This window comes from Sciurus vulgaris, assembly GCF_902686455.1.
Source record: "Sciurus vulgaris genome assembly, chromosome: 16".
Taxonomy (NCBI): domain Eukaryota; kingdom Metazoa; phylum Chordata; class Mammalia; order Rodentia; family Sciuridae; genus Sciurus; species Sciurus vulgaris.
The window spans coordinates 51,202,669-51,225,324 of NC_136477.1; the positions used below are offsets into that span (position 1 = coordinate 51,202,669).

Genomic DNA, 22,656 nt, shown 5'->3' on the forward strand with positions numbered 1-22,656 from the left:
CAATACCTTTGGGAGACTGTGCCCCATGCCTACTAATACAGTAAAGATGCAAAGTCAAAATCTTGCCAAAAAGTTCATAAAAGAACTACAAACATTTCTGACCCAATTGTTCTGACGGATAAAACCTTATACATAAATTAATCTCCCCCATTACATAAACCAAGTGCCATAAACAAAGGAATCCTTCCTGACAGTACTTGAAGGACGTTTTGCGGATGGAGGGAACAGGTGATTTGTAGTTGCCACCATCTGTTTTGCCCTCATCCCGATGCCACAGGGTCAGGTGGCGAGGTGTCCATTGGCTTGCCGGGCAGGCCAGCCTCCCCTCCACTCCACCAGTCTCACAACATTTGCATCGAATTTGCTCTCTGTCGCGTGCATCAAGGCAGATTGCAATTTGCCGACAGGAACTTTAATAGTCCACTGTTTATTATAATGTTATCTTTAATAGGATACTTATTGCTTAAATTTCTACGAACTCCAGGAGGAAGTGTGCATTCCCTGCTGAACGCAGCTCTCGGGAAATGTTGACTAATCTGGCAAAGCAGACACCCCGGCAGGCAAGTCCAGGGGCACAGATGCTACGCGCAGGGCAAACAGCTCCTGGCAGCGGAGGCTGATCATCTCTGTGCCACAGAATGGGAAGCCATCAGGTGCCTAGTCTTACTTAATGAAAACATAAAAGACTCCACTTAATTGCTCCAAGATTATGAAGGGTTCCCCCGCCCCCTTCTTTTAGGTTGAGCTTGTTAATTTCTACAGCTGTGATGTTGGCACAGTTGCAGCCCCGAGTCCTGTTTTCACAACTTGTAAGCAAAATTAAAACTTTCCTTTTTAATTAAAATTCAAACCAAGCCAGAATTCAAAATCCCATTGCAAAGCAGAGGCCTGGGAGAACCCCCAGAAGGAACACCTGTTCCCCAGACATGATGGACAAATGCTCACAGACACACTGCTGGGGGGGTGTCGTTGGGGAGCCTTCAGGGAGGGGTCGCTGCCTTCTGTGGTGCTTTGGCCATTTCAACCTCTTCTTCCAAGGTGAACCAGCTCTGGGGTGGGGAAGCCAGGCTCAAGTCTTCTATCTCTGACACCTTTTACTCAGAATTCAATGCTGCCCAGGAATGACTTGCTCTTCCCCTCAGTAGCAATTATCATAACAATAGCTCTAACAGAGGAAGTTACAGGAAGAAACCCAAATGCTTACCCTGGAGGATTAAACGTGGTACATTTTGCATCCTAATTCTTTGGGTAGAAACTCTTGGGCTTGATGTTTTGTTCATTTTGTTGCTGTACTAGGGGTGGAACCCTCCTAGGCCGTAGGGCTGCTGAGCCACAACCCCCAACCCTGGTGGCCACTCTGTGAATTACTCTATTCAGCAAGATGCTGAAGCCACCCGCAGGTTCATAGAGTTCTGTGATCACTGTCATGCACAGGGACAGACACACTGACACTGCTTTTTCACTCCTATCCTCAACCCTGACAAGAGAACTTAATTCTTTTATTTTCTTCTAAGAGGAGGGAGAGAAATTTTAATCCTAAATCCTAAAGTAAAAGGATTAAGGGATCATTCTTCTGAATCATAGTTATCAACACAGCAATACTCACCTGGATACTGTCTAAAAAAGCCCTTGGCACTTCCAAAGTACTGCCATATGAGAGATGGGTCACGGTCAAAGTTATCTACAAATACTTTGTTTAGGGATTCGGACCAGTAAACCCCATTAACGATGGCAGGATCTGAAAAGAAGAGAGAGGAGAGAAGTGTTAGCAACCAAAGGGAGAGAATCCCTGGCATCCCAGGTCCTGTGGTGGCAGCTGCTCACAGGCCCATCTTGCAGGTGGCTGCAAAGAAAATCTAGCCCCTGAGAGACTTAGGTCCTGGGGATTATAGATTTTCAGGTTTCTCCTCCTGAGTGAGCTCAGAGTCACCCTGGAGACTCTACTGCTGGGTCTTTAGTAGAAATGCATATCCCTTTATTTCTAACTTTCAATCTCAACTAAACCGTTGCTCTTAAAAGTGCAAAAGGAGACCTTCTTAGCAATCTTTCCTGCTTCCCCCCCACTGAGCCAGGACTTAGCATTAAAAACAGGAAAAATGTGTTTTCTCTCATGGTAATGACCTCAACCAACACAACCCTGTTCTAATTCTCTCCACTTCTGATGTAGAAGTTTGCTTTAAATAAATAAGTACATTGGAATGGTGCAACTAAACCTCTCCACTCTTATTCAGTAGAGAGTGAGCTCCAAACAGGCAGAGACCACCTCTTCCAGATCATCTTCTGTACTTTTGGACCAGCACATGACAGAAATTCCAAAATTTGTATGGCCAGAGGGATGGATGGATGGGTAAAGCAAAGTCAGTTCTCCAGAAACCAGACAATCATTTTCTCTTCTGTATTCTGATCCCATTAGTAAATCTCCTTTCCTTACCCTTGGCAGCCTAAAGATAACACTTTACCTTTTGTTCATGGATTTTAAAAAAATAATAATAAGAGTAAAAAAAAAAACAAAAAAAAAAAGAGGGAGAGAGAGAGTAAATATTTCTGGCATACTGGCTGAAGCAAAGTGATCAATGAGGATGCTCCACGACAGTCCACCTTTTATTGGTTTATTTTGACCTCTGAAGACCCTGCTTCAAACTGATGCCACATCTAGCCATATTCTGTTCTAAGAGGGGAGAAAAGTGTCAAGTCTCAGCATGATAAGGATGAAGACGACAGCAGGATCAGCATATTGATCATGGGGAAGAGGAGGCAGGGATAGCCTATTGAGCCCTCCTGGGGTGGAAGCACCCAGCTCATCTCTTTTCCTGTCACTCACAGCAGAGCACCTGTCCTCAGAGCACCCAACCATGCAGCGAGCAGCAAAGTCTCTGATTGTGCCTCCCTTATTTGTAAAATGGGGATAATAAGACTTACCCTACAGCTCTATTTGGAAAGTTAAACAAAATGGATAGGGAAGGGTTAACAGCACTCAGCATTCATGGTGCCAGGGAAGGGGGCATTCCATTGGCTTGGAGTTCAGACCCCTCGGTGCCACATGCACAGGGAGCATGAGGCCAGATTCCATCGCTCCAGTCCTCCAGTTGCATCGTCAACCAAAGAGAAAAAAATAAAAATATTAGAAATGCTCATAAAAGCAGGTGTACAGATAAGAAAACTATTGGTCCCTACACAGTCATCCACCTCTCGACAGCTGGCTGCCCTCCTGATGTCACCTCCTGATGCCCACAAAATGGCACCTGACCCAGCTGCCGGACTTGGGTCTTGTCTGACATCCTGACTTATTCTTTTAGATTACTTAGGCCCTTGGGATTCTGACTTCCATCTCAAGGGTACACGCTGTAACTCCTGTAAACTATAATCAAGCACATCATAGCCTGGGAGACTGAAAATGACCAATTCAACCTTGTACCGCAGAGTAATTTTGAGCAAGACCTTATCCTCACAATCCTGGAAAATGGAGCCCTTGATTGTTCTTGTCCAAGCTTGACAGTAATTATTGTGACTCACTCCCACCTGAAAAAGCCACTTAAATAAATCCACAAAGATGCAAATACAATAATGACAATGAAAAACCCATGGTTCTTGCCTCCATTGGTGGCCTTGATTATGTCGGCATCATATAAAAACCTTTCACGATTGGAGGCAAAAATTCCATTTTACTAGCTCATTGTCTCGACATGTTAACAAGAATCCAGTGGTTTTCAATTAGACTGTTCTTTTTTTATTGAGTGTGGCTTTTGGGATTGGACCAGTTAGACAATTCTGATTCTTTTTGGGGCAGAAAAAGGATGCCCATCCTTCCAGAGGATCCTAAAATTCTAAGATAGCTGCCTGTGGAACTGTGAGCACTTTCAGAAACACAAAAGGAACTGTGTGGTCCCAGGACATTTTCACCCGCTTTACTTGGACACCAAATCTTGCTCTGAAATTAAGCCTCTTCAAGAAAAGGAAGTTTTCAAGTTTCCAAGGGCATGGTGAACAGGTAGAAGCAGAATCACTGAAGGATACAATCTACTTAAAATGGGGGCTGTGTTCCACACACCCATTGGATCAAATATTTGAAATAACACTTCGCCTAACTTGTAAAATAATCACAGCGTATTGATTTCACAAGCTCACTTAACAAGCAATTTTAATGGAAGGGAAAATCTTGAGTGACAGCCTATTGTTATAGGTACTTACGACACAGAAAAAAACGGGAAAATTACATGGGGCATTCATCTGAGTAAAAAAAGATGTAAGTTAAAAATGGTTTCCCAACATTATTAATAGAGGCCAGAAGTCAAATATGCAAAAGGTCAGTCAATGGTAACTATCTCCCTACTCACCCAAGTCCCCAGTCCCTTCCACCATCCAAATAGGAGGAGGCAACACCATGCTGAGGCTGGACCAGTACAACAGCCACTGCGTCCTCTACATAGTGATCCCTCACAGTCACTTGAGAAAATGATAGCATGCTGCCAAGCAGCAAGTCTAGACTTTTCTTGTTTGTGCTTTGTTTCAAAAACTGTTTAAAATCTCTCTTTGACTGCAAATTGATGCAACCACTCTGAAAAGCAGCATGGAGATTCCTCAGAAAACTTGGAATGGAACCACCAAAATTTGACTCAGCTCTCCCCTTCCTTGGTATATACCTAAAGGACTTAAAATCAGCACGCTATAGTGACACAGCCACATCAATGTTGATAGCAGCTCAATTCACAATAGAATGGAACTGACCCAGGTGCCCTTCAACAGAAGGATGGATAAAGAAAATGTGGTGTATATACGCAATGGAATATTACTATGCTATAAGAAAGAATGAAATTATGGCATTTGCCAGTAAATGGATGGAACTGGAGACTATCATGCTAAGTGAAATAAACCAATCCCAAAAACCAAAAGGCCAAATGTTCTCTCTGAACACACAATAGGGTGGGGGGATAGAAATTCATTGGATTAGACAAAGGAGAATGAAGGGAAGGGGGAGATGGGAATGGGAAAGACAGTAGAATGAACTGGACTTAATTTTCCTATGTTCACCACCAGTGAAACTACATCACATCTAACCACAAGAATGGGATCCTAATTAGAATAAGTTATATTCTATGTATGTATAATATGTTAAAATATACTCTACTGTCATGCATATCTTAAAATAAAACATAAAAAAAACTTCCTTTGTTTCATTTAGGATAGCTTTGGCTTCCACATCTACCTCTAATCTTTTTTTCAGGCTTAACGTTCTGTGTTAGCCTCCTCTGGCTGCTGGAACTAGTTACCGCAAACTGGGTGGTCTAAACAACAGAAAGTGATTCTTTCACGGTTTGGGAGACCAAAGTCCACATTCAATGTGTGATCAGGGAGGCTCTGAGGGAGAGTCCATTCCATGCTTCTCTCCTACCTTCTGGTGCTTTCTGGCAACCCTTGGCATTTCATGGCTGGAAGACTCATTACTTCAATCCACGTTCCATCTACAAATGGCCTTCCCCTCTATGTTTCTCTGAACCAAATCTCTCTCTCTTTTATCTCCTCAGAACAACAGTACTTGGATTTAGAGTCCATTCTGAATGTGAGATGACCTTGTCTAAGGTCCTTAAAGACCCTATTTCCATATAAGGTGACATTTACAGGTGCTAGAGATTAGGGTTTGGACATATTTTCTTGGGGTCAGTAGTCAACTCAGGATGCACACTGTCTTAATTATTCTGATAAAGTAGACTTATATTTCATTGTTTGCACATATTCTTTTTTAAGTTTAATAAGTACAGGACTTTCCCTCCTGAGGGAGGTTTAAAAGTCTTTGCCTTTTTCTTCTTTAAGGGAAGAATCCAGATTTTTATTTCTGCAACATATTCTTATCTCTGTCAAAGAGATCTGCCTGTAATGCACTATAATGAATTAAAGTCATTTTTCTTAATATCATTTTTCTTAATATCCCAGCATTTTCTGGTTGCTAAAATCAACTCTGAGATAACATGGTCATTTTGCCCAGGGTTTCTGTCTAATTCACATTAACTGATATCCACATTGATCCACATGAAGTCCAGGAATAGCCATGGTGGGTTTCCTCTACCTTCTGAGACACTGAATTACCCCTGATCCCAGTCAAGAATTTATCAGATGTTTAGCTTTGACTAAAACAGACCACTAGCAGATGTTTAGAGAATAAGAATCCCACACCTCTTTTGTGATAAACTCACAATTTCTATCTGAAGAGCATCTTGTATATCCCTGCACGGTCTTTGAAACATATCACATAACCTAAGAACAAACAGCTTTTCTTGTCCTCTTCTTTTATTCCCATGCAAATAACTACTGTCTCCTAAGCTTTACCTTCAGATCTGTATTCTACTACATAGGTCTCCTGGGTGACACGTGGTTACACACTTAGCACAACAATTGGAAATTACAAAAGGATTCATGAATATTGGCTGTCATTTACTTTTTCCATGAGAAAATAAAGATGATTCCAAGCTCCCAGCCTTTACCCCTATTCCGTGCATGGAGTGTTACTAGGTAGTACGGGGAAGAGTCTAGAACTCGGCTTTGGAGTAGGGTCCCAGGTGGAGATCTCACTTGGCACTTGTTGGCCATGGGTTTATGACTTAACATCCTGAAGCCCTGGCCTCTTCATCTGTGGAAGAGAGATGAGAGCAGCCCTTCCCCCAAAGGCTGCTGAGACAGGGCATAGGATGAGCTTAGCGGGGGGGGGGGGGGGGGGGGGGGGGGGGGGGGGGGGGGGGGTGTGAACTCCATACCTCACTCAGGTACATCAGCAGTCCCAATACTACTGTGAGTCCACAGTTCCCCACCCACAGGAGTTTGGCTGTCCTTAGACTATCCAGGTGAGACTTTAGCAAAGTCCCTTCCTCCTTTCCTTAAATTAACAGTGCAAGGCACTCTGATGATTCTCATTCATCTGTTCATTCAACAGACATTTATTGAGCACCTACTCTATCAGGCATTCAACAGTGGACCAATGAGCCAGGCATTTCAGTCTGAAGAGAAGAGAAGAGTAACAAGGGATGATTGAATGAGAATTCCCAAGAGAAATAAGTGTGATAAAGAAAGTAAAATGGAATTGACCAGAATGCTACCCGGTAAGGGGGAAGGGAATTTCTCAACTTGGGTGGTCAGAGGGTCTTTCACCTCTGGGAGGCCCCCAATCACCTAAGCCAGCAAAAGCTTTGCAGAAGAAGAAGCAGCAAGTTCAAAACCCCTGAGCTGCCAAGAAACAGCATCTCAGTGACCAGCAAGGAAGTGAGAGTTGCTAGGCCCCAGTGAGGGGAGAGAGAGGTACCTGATGAGGCTGGAGGGGTGGGCAAGCTCCACTAAGGATTTTAGCAGATCAGCAGTTTCCTGCCAAGCGTGCGTTTTCTGATGGACAGAACCTGTAGTCTGCTCGTGCCAAGGCCTGTCATACCTTTAGGCATGGTTCCAAAATCAAATTTCTTTTATGAAATCTGTAGCAAGCACAGAGATTTTTCTCTTCCTGGGACAAGTCATCAGACACCTCATGGCTGTCTTAGGGCTTGAGTTTCCTCTCCAGGCCTCAAGGTTATCTGACACACATTCAATTTTTGTTGTTGTTGTTGTTTATTTAATGAATTAGTGAGACTGTGAATTAGTGAGACTGAATTAATCTACACTTCCCATTTTCTACCACAGAGTTTGTGTCCATTTTTTGGGAATGTGAGTGGACACAAACAATTATAAGCTCATATAGAATTACAAATTACCATTTCCCAAAAATCATTGTTGGAAGGGAAGGGTCTGAGCTCAGACTCAACAGGTTTTTTGAAGTGTGGAAGTGCAAGGAAGAAGGTATTTCCTGCCTTGATCAGGGCTGGAGGGAGGAGCTCAGGCTTTCCTAAAGGTTTCCAAGGCTGTGAACCTCCCAGATGCGAAATCACACGGGGTTCGGGAAGCCAAAAGGGTGGGGTGGTGTGGAGTCCACACAGATGCTCTCTTCAGAGCCACGTGCTGGACGAGATTGAGAACAGCTGGGGAGTTTTCCTGTCTCCCATTTCAGCAAGTAAATGACATCTCTTCCATTCATTCTAAATAGATCACAGATTAAATAATGGAGAGTTTTGATGTTAATTATCAAGTACTTATATCTATTGGAGAACACAACTTAATGTGTGATGAATCAGAACATAGGTTTATTTGCCAAACATTTACCCTCTCATGAAATGAGTGATAAGCTCGATATGAAATGTAGGTTGCTTTTCACAAAAATGGAGTTAATTTCTGGTAGACCCAGAACCAGAGGGCCAGGAGGATGTCTGTGGCCCAATGCTGAGCCAGTCTGGATGGAGGTGAGAAGTAAATTGCTTGGCAAATCCCAGAGAAGGCTCCAGATTCTCTGAGCCTGCTGCCTGAACGTGCTGGACTTCAAGGTTACTTCCTCGATGAGAATTCAACAATTAGATTCCTATTTTTCCCCCTCTTAACATATTTTAAATTTTGTGGAGAAGCTTGTATTCCTTCCTCTCTTCTCCTGGCATAAGCCATTCACAAGATTTTGTCAGGGATATTAAGAAGGATCAGAGGATAGAAATCTAAACAATAATGGTGTTGACGTCGCTGAAGATGCTGGCAGCAGAGAATGGCATTCATGCCACACACTATGGATGCCCCTTCCCATGCAGTAAGAAACTACCCTTCCTGGCCCCTTTGTACAGCTGAGGAAACTGATCCTCAAAGGTTTAAAATCCATTGCCCCAGTGTATTTCATTACCCAAGGTAGAAGTTAGCAAAAAGCTTGCTCCAGTTCACTCCATTACCCAAGGTAGTAGTTCCTTATACAAACTACTAGGTGATGGAGGATATGAACAGAGGCCACAGGCCTATTGACAGCCTACCGAGCACTGGACAGGGGGCTGGGAAAGAAGAGTGGCATGAGAGGTGCAGTAGAGACCAGAGAGCCCCTGGCTCAGAGCAGGCTGTTCGCCCCCAGTTGTCCACCGATGAATAAGTTGTATGGTCCCTGAAGGAAGGGAACCCAATCAGGCTTTCTTGGGGTCCTGACACAGATCTTTGCACCTAGCAACTGAGGCATGTGCATGGGTTAAAGGGGACAGGATGGAGGAAATGAGGTAATTAGTATTGGTGGCCAATTCAGAGATCCTCTTCAAGAGTCCCAGATGCGTCCATCCCAGATTCTCCACTGCAGAGCACGCCAGTGAGTCTGGTTTACCGCCATCAGCATGCAGAATTGGGGTTTGCTTAGGGACATTACAAGCCCTAAAATAATCTTGCTTAAATTGCTTTACAGTGAAGCTGAGCACATCTCAAAGTGCATCTTCTGATTCTGAAGTGGCATATTCATTAAGTTAAAACAGCTCATTTGACATGTGCTCTGTTCCCATCAGTCAAGTCACCTTGCAAAAAAGCTGAAGTTCTGGAGACCACTTCCTTCCTCAGGCACTAGTTGAGAAGAAAACAAAACTTGTCCCAGCTGGGGATGGTGGCACATGCCTCTAATCCCAGTGGCTCAGGACACTGAGGCAGGAGGATCAAAGCCAGCCTCGGCAACTTAGTGAGGCTCTAAGCAACTCAGTGAGACCTTGTCTTGAAATAAAATACAAAAAAGGGCTGGGGATGTGGTTCAGTGGTTAAGTGCCCCTGGGTTCAATTCTCCGTAAACACGTTTAGAAATGAGGTGAGCACAGTCAGGCTTTTCCCTCCAGCAAGTATCAGAACAACACCAGCCCTGCAAGACTCGCTGCACTCCCTGGAACTTGAGTCTTCCTTCAAAAGCTGTGACGAGTGCCATGGCCAGAATGCCCACCCAGTGGCAGAAGCATCAGCAGTCCCCTAACCCATCAAGGAGAGACTGAACCCACTGCCTGCCATTCTGAGCTGTTCTCAGCTGGCCCATGACCCCTTTTCAAATCCACTCTGCTCCACATCCCACCATAACCCTACTTGTGCACCCAGCAGCGTCACTGTCTTTCAGAAGGGCTTTTCCTTCCCTGACCTCTGTTTCATTTACAGTAGTTGTTTATACTATTGGACAACTCATTAAAGGGGCATATATGAATCCTGTCACATCATCCAATATCCTCCAGAGCACTTAGCACCTGTACTGAATGTAGTCTGTATTTATTTATTCAATCAGAAAACTCTTACTGAATGTCTACTGTTTACTAACATGTGCAGGGATTGGGGGATAGAGCAGTGGGCAAGACCAGACATGGTCTTTAAAGCAGTGGGGACACTGTCCAGTGGAAGAATTGGAATCTGCAGAATGAACAGGTATTTGGATGGTGAGAGGTGAGTATGCAGAGAATTCCTGGCAGAGCCAAAGGAAGTTTGAGTGCCTAGAATTTAGGAATAAAAAGGAGGCTGCAGGAAGTAGGGAGGGGAGCCAAGCAGGCCTTGAAGATTCCAACCTGCAGCCTGCTTACATCTCAAAGCAGCGGAGCTTACATCTCAAAGCAGCGGAGGCCCCTGGAGCGTTTGGAGTGAAGGTAAGTTCTCACCTTTTCCATTCGGGAGTGAGCAAGCTTGGACAAGTGGGTGGGAGTGCAGGGAAGTGCTCAGGGGCTCCTGCAGTCATTCAAGGCACATGGAGGTGCCTGTTCTGGGGTTGCAGAATGAGGGAAGCCAGTGGTGTCCAGAGAGGTCATGCTCATTGAACACATGCTGGTCCAGCAGTTGAAGGGCTCTTCCACCTCATCCCAGGATCCAAGCGGAAGTGCCCAGGAGTGGGAAAACTATGCAACAGTACTTAGAGGAGCTGCATTGTGGGGAAAGCGGCCAGGGAGTGGGCATACTCCTTAGATCACAAACAAATGGGAAATTCCACTGACTGGAATTTCCCTGGAAGTGGCCAGGGTGACTTTGTTCCCAAACAGCTGGACTGTCACAGATTTGCAGATTCAAAGTGATTTCTCCATTAGAACAGTCCTAGAAATGCAGAGCAAGACACTCTTCTAGGGCTTCTCCAATTGGCAGATGTTAATCATAAGCATCATGAAAGAATAGGAATAAGGAAGCCCAGGCCACCCACACTGGGGTGTGGGAACCCCTCATGCAGGCTCTCCGGGTGTGTGCTTGGCTGCCCTAACCCGCAGCCCCCATGCTGCCCACAGCTCCTGGGAAGACCTGCATTACTTCTAAAGAATGCCACTATGTGGATGGAACTGGAGAATATCATGCTAAGTGAAATAAACCAGTCCCCAAAAAACAAAGGCATCTTTCATTCTCTGAGGTGTGGATGCTAATTCACAACAAGGGAGGGGAAGATTAGAAGTTCATTGGATTAGACAAAGAGGAACGAGGGAAGAGAGCGGGATGAAAATGAGAAAGATAGTGGAATAAATGGGACATCACTTTCCTATGTCCATATATGAATACGTGACCAGCGAAACTCCACATCATGCACAACCACAAGAATGGGAAGTTACACTCCATATCTGTATAATGTCAAAACACACCCTACTGTCAGGTATATCTAGAAAGAACAAATAAGTAAAAAACATGAATGAAAAAAAATTTAAAAAGAAAGAGGGAAGGTCTGAGAAGGGCATGCCACACAGCCTATGAGAAACTTGGGTTCTCCTTTCATGTCCCCTGCAATGGAGAGCCATGTAGGGGAAGGGGGATGAAGGATGGGGTGGGGCTCCAAGCCATTTAGCCCTTGACCTCTGTCCTATCCGCTCTTCCCAAAGTAAAGCCAAATAAACTTTTACCCATTCAGTCAATAAGGCTTAAAAAATATCATAGTATTTGAAGCCCTGATCTATCCCAGGGGTGGTGGGGGAGGGGTACAAAAGAAACAACTTCAGAAAGAATTGATGCCGTGACAATCAAGGACAACATCGGTATATAGCTGTCACCATTTAGTAAGAACCCATTTCTGATATTCACTCAGAAAGTCTCCTCTCATTTTATTTAACCTTTTGTAAGAGAAAAAGAAATTCAGACCTTCCTTCCATCTTCCAGACAGGCCTGGCTCCCAGTAAAATATGGTTTTGTGAGCCTGCCATTCGGGTTGATGCTATCAGGTTTTTATTGATATTTAATATAAACACAGCCCGAGGCTAGCAAGTACCCTGACAGGGTCTGAAATATAATTGCCAGGGAACTGTACAAATGCGTGTAGCAATTAAGAAGCTGTCAGGGATATTGCTGGTGCAAAGATATAGAGTGGTGGGCTGGACAAAGGCAGGCTAGTGCTGAGCTGGGGCCATGCAGGGAACAGAGGGCTACCAGGGAACCAGGCAGTAGGACTTCCTATCACCACTGCAGCCCAAGCCCCCCGGCCCAGAAATCCCAGGCAGGGAGATAAGTGGATAATGGACATTTACAAAAGGAAACGGGGCCAAGTTTAAGTTTGCTGCTTATTTTCAACACCCAAAGGCCTGACTCTTCTGTTCCCATAGAAGAGTTATAATGGAGGAGGGAACGTGCAACTTTGAGCCTGGCTTTTAAGAGGGGTCAGGGTGGAAAACACAGGGGCAGGGGAAAAGAATGTGTTTGTTTGTTGTAACACTTTTATTGAGGTATAATTGGAGTTTGCATTATGTGCTGCTTTTAACAGCTGTCACAGGGGTACTAGCCTAAAAAACAGAAAAGTTCCCGGTAACCACACAGGTGTTGGGGCAGCAATGGATGAAGTCATGACTGTGGCCCAGGAACACCTGGAGCTGGGGAAATGAAAGCCAGTGTCATCAGCTCCTCCCATGGTAACTCCACACCAAACCTTAACAGTATCCAGACCAATGGTATGGATGGCAAATGACAAATATACTCCTTGTATTAAAAAAAAAAAAAAAAAAAAAAAAGGACTTTTCTTTAATAAAACGTAAATACATCTTTATGTCTTCCTGCTCTGAAACTGACAAACTGCTGGATATCAAGCCCCAAGAACCTAAAAATGTAGATGTGGTCCCACAACAGGGATAAGAAGTAGTCCTGAGAAAGTTTGCAAAGATGTTCCAAGAAGTAGACAACATCCTCTGTGAGCAAATCTCAGGAGAGATTCATTCTCTCTCTCTCTCTCTCTCTCTCTCTCTCTCTCTCTCTCTCTCTCTCTCTCTCTCTCTCTCTCTCACACACACACACACACACACACACACACACACACACACACAGCTTGGCGGAAGTCAATTGTGGGCAGAGGTGGTTCTGATGGACTTGGCACCAGGATCAGGTTCACATGGCTAGAACATTACAAGTATCTGCTTCTGATGCCAGGCTTCTTGTGAGGATCTACAGGCTGAAAACCCCCTGAACTGGACCACCACAAGTGTAAACTGCTTCCGAGACCATGATGTGCACTAGGAGCCATGCCAGCTTCCAGCGATGTTAGACGTTAGCCAGGAACCATTTACAAGGAGACTCCCGCCGTTTTTCCGCCCGACCTTATTCACGCTAAAAATTCTTTTATCAGCTCTTTCTTTGGCTTGTGGAACAGCAGCTGTCGCGCCAAATTAAATGAAACCAAACAGTTCTGTTTATGGACCCTCTGGAGCACATGTACACTGACTCCTAAGTAGCCGGGACAGGTGCTCAAAGGTCCCTTCCTCATGACATAGAAATGGCTCGTGTAAAGTCAAAAAAAGTAGGTTTAATTCTGTCAAGTGATTGTGTAACCAGGATGCTCATAAATTTATCATCGACACTGGATCCCTGAGAGGAGAAGAGAGGCTTTTTATTGGTATATAAAAACAACTAGTATAAATCAGGTCTATCCCAGGCTAACCAAGATGGATGGGCAGCCCGTTTATATAATCCACCTCTTTCCACAGAGAATGGAAATAATTGTGTGTGTGTGTGTGTGTGTGTGTGTGATTCTTAGATACAATTGTCTGGCTAACCAAACAGGATTAGAACAAGGAAATACTTTTATAATAATACATTAAACACCTTCTTCTTGACACTTAGCTAATCTTCGCAGATAGGACAATGGCCTTTTGGCTACTGGGGGCAGTTAACTAGCTGTGGGCATTCAGTACACTCTAAATACCAGCCAAAGTGTTTTGCTGATGAGATAAGAAATGAAGAGCATTAATTAATTCACTAAATTGCTTAAGCCAAGGTTTCTTAGGGGTGTTTTCCTGTGATTACGACAATGCACTCTACTGCTTCAAACTGGGACTCTTTCCAATCTAGAAAACCAAATACCCTACTGAAAATACCCTTAAAAACTGTTAGCTCAGAGAACTAAACAGATGAAGGGCAGGGATGCTTTAAGGGGTGGGCTAATCTAGAGACTGCCTACAAAAGACTTGGTTTCTATCTTTCTTTCCATATTGTATCCTCAGGGCTGGCTCTACCCTTAGTCTTACTTCTCGCACACCCTACAGGCTTCACCCTGGCATCTCCAGCTTTTCTCCTCATAGGACTATAGAATTGCTATAGGACTTACTAGCATCCCATCATTGCCCAGGGGCAGAAAGTGGGCTCTTCAGACTTCCCCTCACTTTTCAGTGACTCTCACCATTGTATACCCAACCCTGGAGTAGTTAGCACAGGAAGGGGCTAGGATAGGCTAATCAGCCCATACCTGGGTCTGAACCAAGCCCAGGAGCCCTGAAAGATGGGTTCCTGAAAGAAATTCAGGATGCTACTAGCAGGAAGAGGAAGATGCTGGCATCAAACCGTAAACATCTCCTCCAAATTTCAAGTATGGCCACAAACACCTAAAGCGTCATCTCAGAGGCCACAAAATCCAAGTGACCTAGGACTTCAGCAGGCTACTACTTCAGTTAAAGGATTGAAATTTGGCAGATCATTTCCCAAGTGAGCATTTCCACACTATATTAGTGTACAAGAAATTCGATGAGCCTTTCAAAATTGTGTAGCCAATAACACGAACTTTATCAATCACCAAGAAGGAAAGTTCAATGAAAAAACTCAGATCTCTCAGGATGCAAAGAAAAATGAAGAGAGAAAGAAGTCCTCAGTGGAAAATCCTGCTGCAAATCCAGCAAATTACCTGCTACAAATAACAAGGAAATAGAAGACTATTGCCAAGCGTGGTGGCTCACGTCTGTCATGCCAGTGGCTCGGGAAGTGGAGGCAGGAGGATTGCGAGTTCAAAGCCAGCCTCAGTAACTTAGTGAGGCCCTAAGCAACTCAGTGAGACCCTGTCTCTCAATAAAATATATTTTTAAGAAGGGCTGGCGAGTGACTCAGTGGTTAAGTGCCCCTGGGTTCAATTCCTTCTATGGAGGAAAAAAAAAAAAAAAAAGACTATGTTATTGCTGCTAAAATTAAACTAATGGGACCATACATGTTTAACGGAACTGCATGAAGAGAGGCAGAAGCCAGCTCCTACAAAAATGATGGATGACAAAAACAGCCCTTAGGAAATGGAAGTGGTGCTCCAAAAATCTTCAAGGACAGAGCCCCTTGCATATGTGAGCTGGCATGGTTTAAACAAGAGCATGCTTGTAAGTCAAGGTCTTGAAAATAGTTTCTCAAAATTTTGAGTAGTATACTTACTATTTTTATATGGGCAGAAATAAACTAATTCAGGAAGGTCTTTTAGCAATACAGATAAACTTTTAAATCATGATGTTGATCTACTTAATCAATTTCATTCATTTGGAATATATTTCAAACTGCTAGAAACACAGGGTCAATGAAACCTACGGTCACATTTTGGAACCCTAACACAGTTGACAAGCAATTTTATTATAGTGGCTAACTAGAAATAAGACACGCTGTTTATGAAGCTAGTATTCAATGCATTTTTTAAATTTAATTTTCCTTGAATTTGCCCTTTGATCCATTTGGTTAGTTATAAACAGTGTAGTTTAATTTTGAATGTGAATTAAAGGATATATACAGTTAAATAAAGTTGCTGCTATTTCAGTAATATTTATATGATTAGAATATAATGAATTTGGGGTTGAGGGTGTAGTTCAGTGTTTGAGCATGTGCTGAGCACACACACACAAAAAAAGAAAAGAAAAATACAATACATTTTTGTAAGAACTGAAAGCAGTGTTACTCCAAAACTGTCCTACGGTAAGAGCCATTCATGATACCAAATTAAAGGTAAAAGGTCAAAATTAAAAAGTTTAGCTTGGTCACTATGGAATCAGAAAAGGAGGAAGGAAAAACAAAAATAGCAAAAGACGAAAAGAGTAAAAAAATCCTGTTTCAAAACAATAGCCCATCCTAAAAGGTAAAACTATTTAAAAGCAAATGTCACTTAAAACAGATATTTAATCTAATTTCAAGTTGTTCAATACTGGTTCTCTAAAACACTCTTTGCATTTACCAGGTACATAGAGAGATCTTATCTCTTAAAATTGAATTATGGATAAAACACAGTTAATTAGCATATGGGATCAGTAAAAATCATACCGGAGGGTCAACACAACCCTCTAGGATAACACAAAGGTTATTTAAGAAGAAAAGGAAAAGAGAAGAAGGACAAGAAAAAAAAGATGGGGGGAGCTTTTGTCTTAAAAGCAACTGACTGAGGCATGATGAGGGGAACAAAAATTAATAACTTTCTAAGTCCTTAACTTTCTCCAGACATTGTCTTTAAAGCAAGGGGAAAAAAATGTTTAAAATCTCTCCAAAGTTATTAGGAAAAACAATATGGAAATACATAACAGATGCACAAAGGCATCTCAAGATGAATATATTAAGGACGCACAACTACAAATTCTAAAATCTATTTAATTGAGCCAAAGAGAAACACAAGAAAGACCTTTTGATAAACAAAATGCAGACAGTATTGGAAAAAAAAAAAATTTGACATCTTAAGCCAGAGACTATTCCTCTCTGCTACTTCAGACTGACTAGACCACCAAAATACACGCTGTGCTGTCCCCCCCGGCCACCTCCGAGAACAGCAACAGAGGCCAACCTCGACCCCTAAGTGGAGGGAGTGTGGACTGTTAAATGAATTCTGCAGTAAGTTTCCACTCGGGTTTTTTTTTTTTTTTTTTAATCTTAAACTAAACAGAGAGCTCATTTGTGGGGAGACAGGGAGCAGGAAGTGGAAATCACCTCTAAAAATAGTTTTATTTTTTTTCCCTTAAAAATACCTTATTTAATTAACAAGAATCTATATTTTAAAAACTGAATGATCAGAAAGGAAATTAAAGTCACCCTCTTCTAATTGGGAACCACTGCTAATATCCTGATGTAAAACTGTGGACTCACGCCCCCATCAACGGCCAGACAGTGGTGTTCGTATGAACGTGGATAATCCTGTGTGCCATAATCTCATTTACAACCTCGGCCCTTTCTTTTTGTTCCACCTATCAATTTTCCAAGCAACCTATCTCTCAGACCGATCGTAGCAGTATAGCATGCCATTTCAAGGGAGAAATAAAGAGGTTGCTTTCATTTTTTTAGTACTCAGGGTACTTAAAGGAATCCATCTTTAAATGTATAACTATAAATAAATAAATAACTTAAATAACATAAATAATATAACAAATAACTTTAACTTCATTACAAGTATAAGGAAGAACAGAACTGGTGAACAAGTCGATGACTTCACTACAAAAAAAGGTCACCTGAGCCAGCGGGCCATTTGCAATGTGTCCGAGAGAAACCAGCCCCATCCCTGAAAAAACCCACCTCCTTCTCCTCATCTTTCTCCTATAAATGAACAGTATTGCTATTTTAAATGTGCATTATCAAATCATTTCAGACTTCAAAATATTTGCAATAATTATTTTTTAAAGTCCCATATACTCTTCAATGGACTTTCCTAAATGTTCACCTCTTCCTTACCCACAGTCCAATAATCAATCACCAAAACCACAACAGTAACCCTGATATAATAGCATCACCTGGCCTCTAAACCTCATCTAAATTTCACCAAGAGCCACATCAATGTCTTTGGTTTGGGCCTGGATCTAACGCAGGAGCAGAGGTAACATTAGTGTCCTGTCTCCTTAGACTGCTCTAATTCAGTACAGATTCCTCAGTCTTTCTTTATAGCACTCCACTTCTTGAAATAGTCTCTGATCAAGTAACTTGAGAAGAACTCTGACTAGTCATTTTATATAAAGTCCTATGCGTTTCCTAGGACTAGCATAACAAGCAACCACAAGTGGGCAGCTTTAAACAACAGAAATTGACTCTCGCATTTCTGGAGGCAGGAAATTTGAATCAAAGTATGGTCAGGGCTGGATCCTTCTGGAAGCTCTGAGGGAGAACCCTCTCCTGCCTCTTTCCTGGCTTCTGATGTTTGCTGGCAACACGGGCATTCCTTGGCCTGTAGATACATCACTTTGGTCTCTGCTTCCATCTTTCCTGTCTTTCCTGTGTGTCTTCCCTTTTTACAAACATCTGTCCTTAGATTTACAACCTGCCTTAAACCTAGTATGATTAAATCCTTAAATAATTACATCTGTGACGATGCTATTTCAAAATAAGGCCACTGGTATGGCAATGAAGGATTGTGCCCCCTCCCACAAATAATTCATATATTGAAATACAAATTCCCAACATGATATATTTAGAAATGGGGATTTTTAAAATTTTTTATTTGTTCTTTTTAGTTATACAAGACAGTAGAATGTATTTCGACATATCAAACATATATGGAGTATGATGTCCCAAGAAATGGGGCCTTTGGGGGTGATTAGATTATGAGGTGGTGCCCTGCAATAGGATTAGTGCCTTTATAAAAAGAGACATGAGCTGGGTGTGGCGCACACCTGTAATCCCAGGGGCTCTGGAGGCTGAGGTAGGAGGATCACATGTTCAAGGCCAGCTTTAGCAATTTGGTGAGGCCCTAAACAACTTAGAGAAATCCTGTCTTTAAAAAAATGTAAGAAAGGGCTCAGTGGTTAAGCACCCCTTGATTCAATCCCTGGTACCAAAGAAAAACAAAGAAGAGAAACGAGAGCTTCCGTGCTCTCTGCCATCTGTAGACACAGCAAAAAGATAGTCATCTGTAAACCACAAAGTGAACCCTCACCAGGACCCCAACCAAGCTGGTTCCCACTTGAACTTTTCAGCCTTCAGAACTGTGAGAAATAAATTTCTGATTTTTAAGGCATCCCGTCTATGGTGTATTTGTTATAGCAGCCAAAGCTCATTAAGTCAGTCACAGGCTAAGGTTCTGAGCACATGTGCAATTGTGTGGGAAACATTATTCAAACCACTAAAATGCCCTTCAAACTCAGTTATTTTAAAGTGCTATATTACCAGACAATGGCTAAGTTATACGTCTTATTAGACAATTTCTCACATTAACTTAATACATATGCAGGTGAGAAATGACCATTTTTTTATCTGAAAACAGCATCAAACTAAATTCTATTTAGTTTTATAGGTGGTATTTCAGTAATAATAATAATAATAAAAGTACTCAGTAGTAGCTTCACGGTTCACTCCTGTTTTTATTCTAGTTGAACATTTACGAGTAACCAGTCTGTTGACCAGGAAGAAATGCTTTTGCCCAGGAGGCATCAGAGGTTTGAGGTTGCTTCTGACTCTGATGTTCTCGTAAGAGGTCATTATTTCCAAGAACCGCCTCACAGGCCAAGTGAAAAGGACAACTGGGACAATCATCGTGTTCAATAGTCCAGCCACCACTTGATTAGAGGAGATGAGGTTCGCTTGGTAGGGTTTATTCTTCTCAGAAATTCGCCCAGGGAGAAATAGCAGCTTGTCCTTCCCCCGGCGACTGCAAATTGGGTTGGTGAGTGTTTCCCTCTGCAGGCTTCCCAGGCTCACCTCCTTCCCTCCTCTGGGTAAAATGGGTGGTGGTTCTTCTCCAGTGCAGCACCAGAGTCTGCTGTCAGCAGGTTTGCAAAACCTGTTCTAAGATGCCGGCCACTGGTTGGACTGGTTCCACTCTGAGCATGCTCTCTGACACACATGACCAGTCTAATCGTTTAAAGAATTTCTTGGCAAATTTCCTTACTCCACCAGAGGAGCCCTTCCTGTGCACAATGTATAAGCTGCCTATCCCAGCCTTGAGTTTACCAATTTCAAAAATATGAAGCTTTGAAAAGAGATGTTCAACACACACACACACACACACACACACACACACTTAACCCAGAAAAGCCTTGTCCAATGTGGCCATGTAGGTAACCTGGATTGAAAGGTCCTTGGAGAAGGAGAGAAAAGCACAGGAAGACAAAGGTGCAGGTCTTCAGATGGAAACAAGGGTAGGTACTACAGACACCCAATAGCACATGCACATCTGTACCCTCAAAATGCAATATCAGAACATAAGTGGGAGGGAGGGTCACAGATGAGGTGCCATAAGCAATTCACTAGGCCTTGTCTGAATAAGAAATAACACAGGAGGAGAGAAAATTGGGCTCTATTTCAAAACCACATCTCCTAGAAGTACTAAGAGCAGTCATGCAAGCAGCCCCTGCCATTACTCAGCTGAGCATGGCTCATGCTCTGGCTCCCTTAATCCTCCAAGATGTGGGTCCTACTATGCAGACTTAGAAATGAGGAAACTGAGGCCACAGAGGGCTCATGGAATTGGCCCAAGGCAACTAGAAGATAGGGGAACATGAACACAGCCAATACCAATAGCCCACTCACGATGCACCAGGGGCCATTCTAAGACATCTATGAAGAGTAACACATTTAATCAAAATAACTGTAGGATGAGCATTAATGTAATCTCCCCCAACTTTTCTTTAGTAGTGAGAATTGAACCCAGGAGCTCTTTCCCACTGAGCTACATCAGCCCTTTCCTTTTTTTGAGAAGGGTCTCACTAAGTTGCAGAGGCTGGCCTCAACCTTGCTATCCTCCTGCCTCAGCCTCACAAATCACTGGGACTATAGGCATAAGCCACCACACTTGGCTATAATCCCTGTTTTATAGATGGGTAGACTGAGATGGAGTAACATGCCCAGGATCACTCCATTAGTAGCAGATCCATATTAGGTAGATCCTCTTGACCCTGTTTTATTGATAAGAACCAATGCAAAAAGAAAATAAATAAGTTACAGGGACACATTCCCTAAAGTTCAAAACTAAACATAAGTTCATACATAGAAAGCATGGAGCCTTGGAGTCCTGCAGCCTTAAGAGAGGTGGGCCTGGGATCTCCCCCACATGTGGGCACTATGAAGGGAATCAGATGGAGGTCCCCAAGAATCCTGCACATCTTTGTACAAGGGCCAAGGGGAAGACAGACAAAGCAGTGTGGAATGCCGGCTAAGCCTGCGAGGACAAAGCTGGCCCTCCCTTGAGGCAGCAGCGACGAACCACCCCGAAAGTTGGCATCCTCTCTCCCTGCTCCCCTAGATTTTCAAGTCCCCTTTGTGTTGTCAGAGGGGGATTACAGCAGAGAAGGCCAGAGGAAGAGGCTGTGAAGGGTCTTTCTCTCCTTAGCCATGAGAGCGGGTCTCCATTCGGCTCCCCCCATGGATGAATGAGAGGGAGGCTGAGAGAAGGAGAGGGAAGAGGGGCGGAGGAACCCACAGCAAACCCCGCTGCAGAGCACCCTGGGAGTGTGCCCGCAGCGTAGGGGCAACTGAGCCACTAGGCCACAAGCCGAGATTAGTGTCTGCATCTTCTCATGGCTCTCCATCAAGGACCCTTGGGGTCTGGGGAGCAGCCCATGAGGTGGACAGTTGGCAGAGTTAGCAGGTCCTTAAACAGCCTGCAAGGCCCAGGGAGGTGACGTGACTTGTCCAAAGTCATTCTCAGTAGGTCTGAGACCAGAGCCCAGATTGCCTCTAGGGTTCCCCTCCCCAGGTGGACACAGGTTGGACACTTAAATCGACCTATCGAGATGGGAAATGATAGTGACAAAGAAGCATGTGGCCAGGGGCCCAGGCCTGGTCCTAGAGAGGATGCCCTTCCTCACAGACCTCTGCACAAGAGGATAAAAGCAACCAATGAGGATTCCACAGCCAGTCACCCATCCAGGCCAGAAACACTGGCCAAGACAGCACCTCCCAGGGACACTGGTGCCCAGTTCAGATCTTTACGACTGGAGTCAGTGGCCACTGCGGTCTCCAAGTTGTGTAGGTGCTACCTAGCCATGGGAGCAGGGCCTTGAACCAAACAGACAAGTTCAAAATCCCACTTGACAGTGACTGATTGCCTGTGAACAGGTACAGATCCTCTGAGATCCCTAAAAATGTGACGCATCATGTCTTCTTTCCATCTAGTCCCGAGCACCAGGGGCAACTCAGTAGGAAGAGTGCTTAACACAGGGCCTGGTAGACAGTAGGCATTGAAGACATAGTTGTTGACCACTTGTTATGGTTTGAAAGTGAGGTGTCCCCTAAAGGCTCATGTGTGAGGTAATGCAAGAAGGTTCAGAGGAGAAATGCTTGGATACAAAAGCCTTAATCCAACTGGTGAATTAATCCCCTGATGGGATTAACTGAGTGGTGACTGGAGGCAGGTGGGTGTGGCTGGAGGAGGTGGGCACTGGGGGCGTGGCTTTGGGGCGTGGCTTTGGGGTATATATTTGTCTCTGGAGAGTGGAGTCTCTCTCTGCTCCCTGATCACCATGTGAGCCGCTTCCCTCCGCCACACTCTTCCGCCATGATGTTCAGCCTCACCTCGAGCCCTGAGGAATGGAGTCTGCTGTCTACGGACTGAGACCCCTGAAACCGTGAGTCCCCAAATAAACTTTTCCTCCTCTACAGTTGTTCTTGTCAGGTCTTTAATCACAGCAGCTAAAAAGCTGACTGAAACACCACTGTTATTCTGTTTGGATACAACCATGACAGAGCTGC

The 22,656-nt window shown here is 43.7% G+C and overlaps 1 protein-coding gene across 1 annotated transcript in view; it reads right to left on the reverse strand.

The window, feature by feature from the left end:
- CACNA2D3 (calcium voltage-gated channel auxiliary subunit alpha2delta 3) overlaps window positions 1-22,656 on the reverse strand; it is an 871,596-nt gene that overhangs the window by 483,997 nt on the left and 364,943 nt on the right. Inside the window, 1 exon segment of the mRNA XM_079115690.1 lies at window positions 1,607-1,738. Within this exon segment, the coding sequence (XP_078971816.1) occupies window positions 1,607-1,738 (132 nt within the window).